This window comes from Myotis myotis, unplaced genomic scaffold (assembly GCF_014108235.1).
Source record: "Myotis myotis isolate mMyoMyo1 unplaced genomic scaffold, mMyoMyo1.p scaffold_m19_p_3, whole genome shotgun sequence".
NCBI classification, from domain to species: domain Eukaryota; kingdom Metazoa; phylum Chordata; class Mammalia; order Chiroptera; family Vespertilionidae; genus Myotis; species Myotis myotis.
This window is the reverse complement of record NW_023416335.1, coordinates 180,761,450-180,774,060: the sequence shown is the minus strand read 5'-3', so window position 1 is coordinate 180,774,060 and position 12,611 is coordinate 180,761,450. Positions and strand designations below refer to the sequence as shown.

Genomic DNA, 12,611 nt, shown 5'->3' with positions numbered 1-12,611 from the left:
GCTTGCCACCTTTGTACATGATTGTCTTTTTCTGTCCGTATCCCTCACCATTTTCCTCACTACAAACTCTGTGCTCTGTGAGGTCAGAGACCTGGCTGCACTGTTCACAGGTATCCTCAGGTCCTAGGACTCAGACCCCATATCCTAGGTAATCAACAGGTAATTGTTGAATGAAATTGTTTTGTCTCTCCAATGGAAAAATCCAGAATATGTTATCAGGGCTCAAATTTCAGAGTGTTTCTAGGGAGGCATTGTAGAGACACTTAATATATTAATTGTTCCAAAGGATAAAGCAATGCTTTTTCTTTGCTTCAAAGACATATCACCCTAAGAAAGTAGGACATTACGTAGGTAAGTATAACCGTTTAATAAATGGTATGACAAATGGAAAAAATACTAATTTCTCTTTAAAAATGAATACAATTAGAATATAATTCAAACTCCTTAACATGATCTGGTCTTTCTCATTTCCAATCTCAGTTCGTAACATTCCACCCCAGCCTATTTTCAAACCTTGACTTTGTCAAGCTCACTGACAGATTAGGGCCTTTCCAATTGCTATTCCTCTGGTTTGGAAGATCCTCAGATGTGGGTAGGTACTTTCCTTTTCATGATTCAGAGAGGGCTTCCTTTATAACTCCATCTCAAGAAAATTCCCTCACGTGTCCCCAGGCACTCTACATTTTACCATGTTTTATATAGCACTTACCAATACACAAATCCATCTGCTTGTTTAATTACTCATAGTTTGCCTCTTCCCCTTAACCTGCAAAATCTTGAGAGGGCAAACTGTTATGTTCTTCACTGTAGTAGCTCTGATTCTACTGCTTTGAACTACACTTGGCACCCACTAGGCATAAATTAAGATGTGTTGAGTCAATGAATGGTAATGCAAGCAAGCATAGGGCGCTACAGAACACTGAAGGGGGACAGTTCTGTCAAGAATGAGACAAGAACAGAGATAAGAGACAGAAACCAATTCCATGCACTACTGTTTGAATTTCTGATTAAGCCATACCTGGATCCAGAATAAACTTTTAAAAAATGTTAGTGAATACATTTCCTTTTTGTTTAATCCAGTTGGTCTGGGTTTTCTATCACGGAAAGAGTTCTAACAAATACAATTGCCATTCAGTGGAAACACAAGTTGGAATACTGGAAAGTTGATTACAGTTCTATTTAAATAAGAATATTGTGACAGTAATAGTTACCCTTTATAAAATACTGCCACCTTATGAAGTGGTGGACTCCCTCTCATAGCAGGAGTGTAGCCAGAGGCAAAGTGACCTTATGACTGGTTATTATGGGTTGGTCTACATACTTTCTGGGTTAACTTCTTATTTAAGCTTCCATAATTCTACAAACAAAATATCTAATACGTTTTGTTAAATAAATAAAAATTTTGAATATTTTCGGTTTTGAACTTGTCCGTCTTCAGTTTAGAATATTACATCTCTTTATTTTTCTGACTCTTACATCTATGTTTAATTAATGCATTGTTTTCTTTCTACTGTTCACTCTTTAAAGCTTAGCAGAACGCTTTGTTCTCTCTCAAGAAAAATCTTTTGGTGAAGTTTAACAAATAAATATGCAATATATACTATTTTCTTCAGCTAAACAAGATATTAGTAATTGTAATTTTAATAACTATACTAATTAAAATTGTATTGTTAACCTATATTCTGGGGTATTTTTAAAAGGGACCATTAATATTCTTCTTATTTTATGAATATGAAATAATTTTTAAGCAGAATATATTTAATTCAACAAAGAGAGAATAAAATCTGAAGTTTAGATTAATTCTCTATGATGTCACTTCTTAATTCTCTATTCAAACAGTTCCAATCCAGGGGTCAATAATTAGTAGCTCAAATGAGGCACTGATCAATTATTTAGGATAGAAAAGAAAATATTTTAATTGACTTGAAGAATGTTTTAGGAAGCCTAAAGGACAAATGATTCCCCTGAAGGAAAGTAACAGAAGTGTACTTTTGCTTTTTCAGTCTCTGACATAGAAATGACTTAGCGTGTGACAAGGAGAAAGTTCTGAGATGCCCTAAATTACATTATAGCAGGCCAAAGGGTGGGAGAAAGAGACAAGAGATGTTAATGAGTTAATCGCGGCGGGGGAATCCAACAAAAGACTGATTACATTCCTAAGTGTGTGGTGAAACTTGGAGTTACCTTCCAGGTGGCTGTTTTCCCATTTGTCTAGAGAGAATAACCAAAGAGCTGACTACCAGGTTGGGCATGATATTTTCTGGACTGTTAACCACAACCAATCCAGAAGAGCAAACACTTCTTCCTTATCCAGGCTATGCACCTGCCCCCAACTATCCCTGCTTCACCTATCCCATCCCCTTTATCAACAGCCAATGTATATTTTTCAAAGCAATTTACGCCTTTTTCCCCAGAAACTGTTTGTATAGGAGAGCCCTGCCAATCCTAGGATGGGGAGCATGGTCTTCTCCATCTAGCACCTGCAGGGGGTTTAGACTGCCTTTAGCAGGCTGCTGGCTCCACACATCCTTTCTTTTCGAAAAGCTTTCAGGCGCAAAGGTGTTTTTTGCTCAACATGTGTTGAGCCACAGTATTCACTGAAGTTGTGCTACAGACTCCTCGTAGGCAGGAACATCCTTCTACACTGTCAGTTGTTTTTTCATGTTCTCTTTAGGTTTTAACCGCCTGGTGTTAAAATTAAAATGCTTTCATTTTAACATAGCTTTTTGGACAGTGATTCTGCTTCAGGTCGGACCTAGTTGAGAGGGCAACTTTCACTTAAAATGTGTGATTCTGTGGATCTTCCTGTGTCTGCAATTGGCTCAGCATCTTGGTTTGCATGATTAAAAAGCTTTGACATGGCTCATCGGAACTGGCTGCTGCATTCACGGCAGGCTCCTGTCAAAACAAAACCAGTACCCTGGACCACAGAGGCCAGACCCAAATCCCTCGGTATAGTGTGCCTTCTTTTAATGCCAACAATATAACTAATCTCTCTCTTTGTTTTGTAATTTTTACTGTTTTTATGGTGACTAACCCCCTTCTTCCCAAATCATAAGAATATATCACCAAACGATCTACTTGCACATTTAATACCACTGTGCTCAGAAGAGCTCTGTGTAAGTACCTAGCTGTTTGCGATTCCTGTTAACCGAATACAGATGAAAAAGGAAGGAGGGGGCTCATCACGGCGTTTCTGTTGATAGCACTTCATTTAACATATTTCAGTTTAGCAACATGGGACTACAAAAAGAAACTACTTTATTTAAAATGACTGGGCAGCTATGTTATATCCACTGTAAATAGGTCCCACCCAGGAAGAGGTGCTAATGATCACGGGCCACGTTTACAGTTTAACACTACGGGGTGATTCTTCTCATATGAATTCACCTCTTGCATATGGCACATACGTGTCACCTCTCTAACGCTCACAAAATAGGCACTGCACAGATATTGAAATACAAGGGAGAGAAGAATGTTCAACAAAGCACAAAGCAGCTATATAGACCAAGGTGTTAGGGAGGTTCTTGCATTTCATGGATATGCCAGACTGTGTTTAAAGCATAAGAATAGAAAATGGCCAATTTGAGTGTTGTTATAATTAGCTGAGGCCAACATGTCTTTCTGTTCTGGAGTTTTAAAAGAAATGAAGTCTACAGCATACCAGCTCCTACAGGTTCAGGATGGATCAGTGATTTTATTTGATTTCACATATATAGACGGAGGACAGCGTCTCTCTTACTGATACTACTGAAGCTCTGTGGGTTACTTGGAGACAGTATACTCAGAGACTAGTTCTAGCCCTATGTAGTAAGTGAAAATTTATTTGAGATCTTGACTTGGAAAGCTCTAAGAATAAGTCAAATAGTACTATTTGAGGAACTTTTATATGTTGGCGATTACATCTTAGCAACTACTATGATTAAAAATTTTTCATAGGTAGATAAAATATGAAAAATACGAAATGAAGTGATAGCTATACCAAGCAGTGCCTTTTGAACTTTCCATCATGGAAAAAAAACTCCTGTGAAGGCCTTAGTACTTCTCTGTTTCAAACTTATGAAGTCTCTTTGATGTCCTGTGCTTTATCCTGAAAGGATGATTTTTGTCAAATATTAAAAATCATGTTTTTATAATTAGTGTCGATGATGGTTTGACTTGGTTGTGGATATTCTAGATGTGTTCAGCCCTTACCCCCTACTTGGCATTATGGAATACTGTTTCAAAGTTAGCAAAAAAGCTTTAGTTCTCACATCTCCTATTAAAACTGATTTTCAGCTAAGATGAATCAATTACCTCTGATGTCTCATACTTACACGTATTGCTAAGTAATCTTGTGTGTATGACTCACAGTATTAAACTACAATCCTCCCTTGCAGATCAGTGTGTTGTTGATATAATAATTACTTGAGAGCATGAAACCATCTGATTGGTACATTATAACAAACAATAGGTATCCTAAGAGGAGTCTCTGACACTTCTGACATTACTAATACAAGCACATGTCTAGCAAATCAGAAAACACATGCATTACTGTGCCTGTGAAACAGGATCAGATAACAATAGAGTTCCACTTCTTGCGTCTGAATTTGAAGCAATATTTATTAGGATATTATAGCTCAAAGAATCTGAGTGTGTCTGGTAAGCTGGCCAGGGCTGTTTCTGGCTTGTTGGGAAAAATATATCTTTTTCTTGTCATAACTCCCAGGTGCTACTGCTGAGCAAATGGGAACGTCGCTGCCAGAGTATTTGAAAACAAGAACAAAAATTGATTTGGACAATCTATGTATTCCTATCATTGACATAGACATAACTGTGACCAGGGGTATAACAAGGGTCATAGCAAGGTTAACAGAAAAGCACCCAGAAATTCTCTCTTGTCACCAGCTTTTCAAACGAACTATTCTTGGTTACTGTAGGCAATAAGTTTTCATTAACTACTAAGAGACGTGTATTAGTATTTACAAGTTACTCTTACACTTTTCCCAAGAAATGGCTACTTTGTCAAGGAAAAACAGTTAAAATATGAAGTTCAGATGGTTAGCACATCTACTTTCTTGATAACATAGAATTATAAGCCTATACATTACCAACAGTGTGAGAAACTGAGTAAATATACTCTCCTCCCAAGAGAACTATTTTAAGGCTAATAGTAATTCTCTTATTAAAAATATAACTATTCTTATAAAGCAAATGCTATCAAGAGATCAATTACTATTATGAAGCAAAGGCTATCTAGGTTCTTAAAAGCCTGCAATAAATAATGCAGAAACCATTCAAATAAAGAAATATGTGGTACAGAAATGAAAGTCCCCGCATACACTTGTGGCAGAAAGCTAAACTATAAAAAAAATTAATTCAGACATTTGTTAAGAAACATAAGCAGACTCAAAGCAACAATATTATATTTGAAAATCAAGGGCCAATACTGCTAAATAACACCTTTCCTAAACAATTTTCCTTAATATGAGAAGCAAAATTATTTCTACAGTTTTCTTTTTTTTTTTTTTTTTTTTTTTTTTTAATATATATTTTATTGATTTTTTACAGAGAGGAAGGGAGAGAGATAGAGAGTTAGAAACATCGATGGGAGAGAAACATCGATCAGCTGCCTCCTGCACATCTCCTACTGGGGATGTGCCCGCAACCCAGGTACATGCCCTTGACCGGAATCGAACCTGGGACCTTTCAGTCCGCAGGCCGACGCTCTATCCACTGAGCCAAACCGGTTTCGGCTCTACAGTTTTCTTTAAAGAGGATATCTTGTGCACAAAAGTTCAAGATTTCATACTTCTATTCAAAGTTATTTACCAATATTTACTCATAAGCACAGCTGTGAGGACAAGAACAATGAAAACATCTCTGAAAAATTAAATACATTTCCTTTTGTTAGGGAATGAAAAATAAATTGTCCTGGGGTAGAATTGAGAGAAGAAAAAAATTAAATAATTGCTAAAGAGACAAGTACACATGAATTAAGATTTTATGTAATACCTGAGAAACTTTAAAAACTGCTGCTGATCTGAATTTTGAATCTTTGGCAAAATAGACCAAGAAAAAAAATCTTTTCTTGGCCTGTGTCTAATAAAATCAAAGCATAAAAACAAAATAAGTTAACTAATAACATTATTTCAGCCATTAATGAAATCAGTTCACAAACAGTAAGTTTAAGGACATACATATAACTCAACGAGCAACACTATCCAATGCAGAGTTGAAGAGACCAGATTCCTTTTCCTGTTTTCATATTCACACAACCCAATTTCTATGTGCGGTTTTCAGAGGTTCACTGTGAGTTCTCTAAAGGTTTCTTTATCATTGAATATTATAAGTAATTATGTTCCCAGGCGGCAGTTCAGAGCCTAGTACCGCACTGGAACAACACCACAGGCAGGTCAGGTGACCTCTCTCCACTTCTCCTCTCTCTGGCGCTGAGGACAGACAAAGTGATATGTCTGTCATACGCCATTACCATTAGAACAGAATCTTGTTCTTTTATTACAACTGAACTCCGCCAGATTTCCCAGCAGGTATGCTAAGTGAAATCAATGTCTTGGATTTCCAGGCTGAGCTTGGAGGTCACAGCCACTCTATCATTTCTCAGCATTATCCTTTCTCGCGCGTGCACACACTCTCCAAGCCTCCAACTGGCACACAGCAGATTGAAAACAGCATGCATCAGAGGACCCATGCTGTACAATTTTACAGTCTTTTGGAGCCCCCTCCTTTTGATTCCCCCTTTTATTTTTTTTTTTTGCAAATTGCAAATAAGTTTTGTTTGTGTCCTTCTCCAGAGTTGTGAGGCAAAGGCAAAGGCATACCCAGGAGGAAGGGCAGGCAATAAAACCAGAGAGCATGATTTTTGACAGCTGCCAATAAGATCATTTTCCTTACATCATCACCTGGATGTGACTTACGAGTCCATTGTTCCGAACAATAAATGGACTTTCAATGTAAACCATCAGGTTTATGCTGGGTAGGTATGCAGACAATGCAAAGCCCTTTAATAAAATAATTCTACAATATATAAGACAGACATGAAAATTCACTAATAAAACACATAAAAATACCCCCAGGACACTAAGAACTTATTGGATAAAATTTTAAATGCAATAATAAATGATAATTATTATATGGAAGTAAAATACCTTTGCAAAGTGAAAATATTTATTATGCTATATATAAATGTGTCAATTCCAGACTGTAAACAACTAAATTCATATTTTGAAAGGGGTCCTCTTTATTTACTGCTGGTTTTATTTATTTTTTACCATGTTCTTCATTCAAGTGATGATGGTAATATTTATTGGTCAGGTTATTTTTAACCTATTAAAGTTTACTGCTCAGTGAAACACAAGCACATTGAAGGCATCTTTTCTGACAGGAAGTGCTTGTAGACAGTATGCTAGAGGATACTGAGCAAAGAAAGGACATCTTTTCATTCTATTGTTGTTCTTACTTAAAAAAAGAGGCATTTTATTTGTGTTGAAGTTTTCAAGTATTTAACAAAAATTGCAGATGAAAGGATATATAACATCTGCAGTTTTATTAAACTTTATATGATAGAAAAGTCATGAGGGATAATTTCCTTTTTCGTTTTAAAGAATAGTTTATTGATTTTTAGGGAGAGAGGAATGGAGAGGAAGGAAGAGGGGGAGAGAGAGAGAAACATCAATGTGAGAGTAGATCATGGATCTGCTGCCTTTGCACGCCCCCTAACTGGGATTGAGCCTGCAAGCCAGGCATGTGCCCTGTCTGGGAATCAAACCAGCAACCTCCTGGTGCATGGGGCAATTCCCAACCAACTGAGCTACACTGGCCAAGGCAGGGATAATTTTCAAAGAGAACTGAATTTTAAAGGTAAAATATAAATATATGTGTTAAATTATATATAATCATAGCTATAGAAACAACCTTTTTTTTTTTGCTAATGTTAAATAAACACAGATATGTGAAACCATAAAATGTGGCAGAATTTTAACATTACTTAATCAGTTTTATACTCAGTATATGGAGTTCTATGAGTGTCTAGAACAGCCGTGGGCAAACTACGGCCTGCGCGCCGGATCCGGCCCATTTGAAATGAATAAAACTATTGAAAAAAAAAGACCGTACCCTTTTATGTAATGATGTTTACTTTGAATTTATATTAGTTCACACAAACACTCCATCCATGCTTTTGTTCCGACCCTGCGGTCCAGTTTAAGAACCCATTGTGGCCCTCGAGTCAAAAAGTTTGCCCACCCTTGGTCTAGAATCATCTATACTTATAATAGGGTAATCTTCAAATTGGTCAGGACTCCATCACATAACGACCAATCAGTAGGAGGGTGGGGCAGCAAGCTACAAGAGGCAGAGAGCTACAGGAGGGAAGAGCAGCAAGCTATGTACAGTGGAGGGCTATGAGCCGCGGTGGGCAGGGCGGCCACCTGAGGCAAGCTGCAGCAAGCTACTCGCGCACGAATTCATGCGTAAGGCCACTAGTACAGTTTATAAAGCAGCATCCTAATTTTGGCAAAGAAAACCTTCAGTCACTTTTATGTTTGCCATTGTTACCTAAGAATAATGCTCAACAAACATCTGAATAGATGAATGAATGAATGGATGAATGGATGCAAAAATGGATAAGACTGACTAACACCAAAGCTTCATGATTAGGTGATTTGGGGAGAAGACATTAATACTATTTTGAAATGATAAGTAAAAAAACAAAATGTCCTATAAAAATAATACTGAATGTGAACTGTAATTCAAAAATATAAAATGTCCTAATGTAAAGCATCATTATAAAGTATGGCGTAAAAATTCGCATTAGTAAATCAAGAAAAACAGTAATACCTCACAGAGTTATTTGTTGTGTGTGACAATGACTATGTGGCTACAGCTCCTTATTTTACTCAAAATTAGTCTGTGTATGTAATATATTAAAACTGCTGGCCCACAAGACACTGCTTTAAAATTAAATTGTATTGACTATATGTTATAATTATTATCAAGTTTGAGAAAATGTATGTTCTAGAATGACAGTTGTAGGGGAGCTGGGGGGAAAGGGCAAAGGGATTAAGTGGTATCAATTGGTAGTTACAGAATAGTCACAAATATTTGGATTACAGCATAGAAAATACAGTTTAATAGAGTCATGATGACTGTGTGTGTGTGGGGGGGGGGGGGGGGCGGTGGCTGCTTGAAGTATCAGGGGAACCACTCTGTAAAGTACATGATTTTCTAGCCATTTTGCTGTACATATGAAACTAACACAGAATACTGTTGAATGTAAACTGTCATTGAAAAAAAGGTATGTTCTTCTGTCATTATAAAGTAAAGCAGACCAGGCCTTAGGTATATATTAAGCACTCAACATGCAAGGCCCATTACACAGCTGAGAGAGATCTGACAAGTGGCATATGTATATTTCCTAATGTCACTAGTGTGTACAATCATTTGTACTGTATATTTGCACATATTGCTGTGGAGTCACCTTCTAAGGTCCCTGTCCAGGTTAAATCATACTTTCAAATATATTTCTCTTTTACTAATACAGCAAAGGACTTCAGAGTTTTGAGAAGGCAGAGGTTGGAGCACACTTTCCAAACTGACTCCTTCTCTTTCCAGTTCAATCTCTGGATTAATTGGTTAACTGTAAAAGGTAGCTGCCAGGGCACAAGAGGCTTAACAGATTTCTGGATTTTTTCCTCTGTCAATACTTCCTAATTTTTTTTTCAACTGTGTGACTATGACTACTCTTACACTGTTACTCTTTAGACATTTTAGCATGGCTTTCATGGAATGAAGAACAGAAGCATTTTCTAGGTAGTTCAGCAAAACACACACACACACACACACACACACACAAACACACAAACACTCAGGATATATAACTGTATCCATTTTCTACTTAACATTTTCTAATAGGTAGAGAATATGTGCAATTACTTCCCTAAGTAATCTCAGGGAAAATTACTTTATGGCTACTCTTCTTAATTCATCCATAGAAAGTTTAATAACTTCACATATCATATAATAAGTCAGGTCTTTACAAACACAAACATTTAATTTTTCAGCATTCCTCTTCTTCTAAATCAAGAAACAAATTATTAAAACCTCCCCTGATCCTTTTTCATGTTCTCTTAGGAAATGTTTCTTTAGCTCCTATAACTAAACTAGCTCTAAATAGTCTTACTTCTAACACTATTATTATCTCCATATCTTTACCTGATAATTACATTGGATAAATGGTATATCTAAAATTATACTTATACCATGACACATTATAAGTGATTGATATTTAAATAAAACATTTTCTATAAGCCCCAATTGTACATATATTTTAAGTTCTATTTCAGTCGCCCCTTCTTTGGGAAACCTTTCCCACGGTCTCTCACTGAAGGTCATCTCTCTGCCCTAATGACATCCAAAGCACCTTATCTTTAAGTCTTTATAAGAATTTGAATCATAGAGTATGGGTATCCATTTTATCACACTGTAAGCTACTTCTGTACAGTCTACTATCCTATAAACCTTTGTAGCACTCATTTCTTACAATAGCTGTCTGTGGAATAAATGATGCGAAATGTATGTATGTAAATTTACATGCACACCTCACTGATCCTACTAGACTCTTATCTCCTTGAACACCCACAGTTTAGCCCCATTGCTGGCACATAATAGATATTCAATAAATATCACTGAATGAAAAGTAAAACTCTCAATGGTAAAATACATAGCTTCTTCAAAAGAGTACCTTGCTTTTGGGTGGCGGGCTGTTTGTGCTCTTGTCTGTGTGAATGCTGGTAGGAGATACAGCAGCACCGAGGTTGCCTTGGGGTATGCCTGGGAGCTTTCCTCCTGGGGACACCTGCATCGCAGCCAGCTGGGCAGCATATAACTGCTGCAGAAGAAACAGAGAGAGAGAGGGGAAAATTGAAAAAGGACTCAGTGATAAAATTAATGCACCCTTCAGAAAGTACCTACATTCAGATATGGTGTTTTTCCTCTGGGTATTTTTGCTTAGTGCCCTGGAATATTTAAAGAAAGAAGCTATCAGCTAAACTTCCATGACTTACTTTTTATGGGAGGAGTCACAGAGACTACATATAAGAGGTTTCAGCTTCGGTAGGCGCAGAGGTTCTAAGCAAACAACAGGCTTTATAGTTACTCTTTCCCAAGATCTCTGGAAGGCAGGTATATCCTTCTTTGGTCAAGACCTCTTTTTGTTCTACATATTTTAAATTTTATACAGTGTGTTAAAAATAATGCAGCTTCATATACAAAGTAATTTTCCCATTATTCATGTTTAAAATACTATGCCTTTTTTTTCAGACTTGTTGAAATGAGCACCTGTAACAATTTTTTTGTGATTGTTAGTTGTGTAGAAATACAAAAAAAGCCATTGAGTGGGAATGGAAGGAGTTTTGGAAGAACATTATCTGGTCAGTCTACCTACACTGATAAAAATTAAGATACTGCCAGAAGTCCACTTTACTTCATAATATCTAAACAAAGACAAACCTGAAATTATCTTGAGGATTAGGGTTTTCAGGATTACTGTTTAAACATACACACTTTGCTAGGCCATCACATAATCATTCTTACTAAATAGCCAATAAAACATTCTCCAAGTCAATTTAATAATAGAGCAAACTTTTAATTTGATAATGATAGCTATATGATGTGGTATCTTAAAACAAGGAGGTTGTTTTAGATTCAAATAGTCAGATCAAAATTTTAAATTAATATTCTTTTCATTTCTATTTTGCAGAATGTGAAAAATTTTAAATCTGGATGGGGGGACAATATATAGTTATTTCCCCCCAATTCTGATCAAAACTTCTCACTATTCGCAGATCACTGCATTTGCCACCACGCACATCTGATTTTTCTCATTGGCCTCTATTTCGAATACATTTTAATTTGTATCAAATAATATGTGTTCCTTAAATTTACATTACATTACAGAAGCATAAAAAGGCTTCAAGTCTTAGAGAATCTAATGAATCTCAGGTCTGCTGGAATTTTAACATAAACCAGACATTTTAATACTGCTGAATCCTAATCTGGCTATTCACAAGTTAACAGGAAATTTCAGTGGATTTAAAGAGTCCAACAGTGGTTCTCACACCTGGCTATATATGTAAGGGATGGTAACTTACAAAATAAATGCTGCTGTGACATCATTCAACCTTATAAAAAAATTAAGGTCATTTGTCTATCCATTAAGATATGTATGTTGACTGATGTTAAAAGAAGAGAGTAAAGAGATGATTAATATTTGATTTATTACACACTCTTAAGGCAAAATTAAAAATAACAACAGTGTCTGTACTCAGTGAGATCTACAATCCCAGAACCACTGGTTGATCTTGTTGAGAGGGAAGGAGTGACATGTGGTGGGGATTGAAAAGCCACCCGAAGTTATAAGCATCCTGTGAACTATATAACACACGTCTTTTATATGCATATACAATCCTATATAATAAAAGCCTAATATGCAAATTGACCAAACAGTGGAATGAATGGCAGAATAACCAGTGGAACGACCAGTCGCTATGACACACACTGGCCACCAGGAGGCAGACGCTCAATGCAGGAGCTGCCCCCAGCTGGCAGGCCCA

At 36.6% G+C, this 12,611-nt stretch overlaps 1 protein-coding gene across 7 annotated transcripts in view; it reads right to left on the bottom strand.

The window, feature by feature from the left end:
* The window catches only part of SOX5 (SRY-box transcription factor 5), a 971,461-nt gene that overhangs the window by 69,905 nt on the left and 888,945 nt on the right, over positions 1-12,611 (bottom strand). For all 7 annotated transcript variants that reach the window (XM_036296492.1, XM_036296491.1, XM_036296490.1 and 4 more), the window contains one exon: positions 10,742-10,888. In XM_036296492.1, coding sequence (XP_036152385.1) covers positions 10,742-10,888 — 147 coding nt within the window. The remainder of the gene's footprint in view (positions 1-10,741; positions 10,889-12,611) is intronic.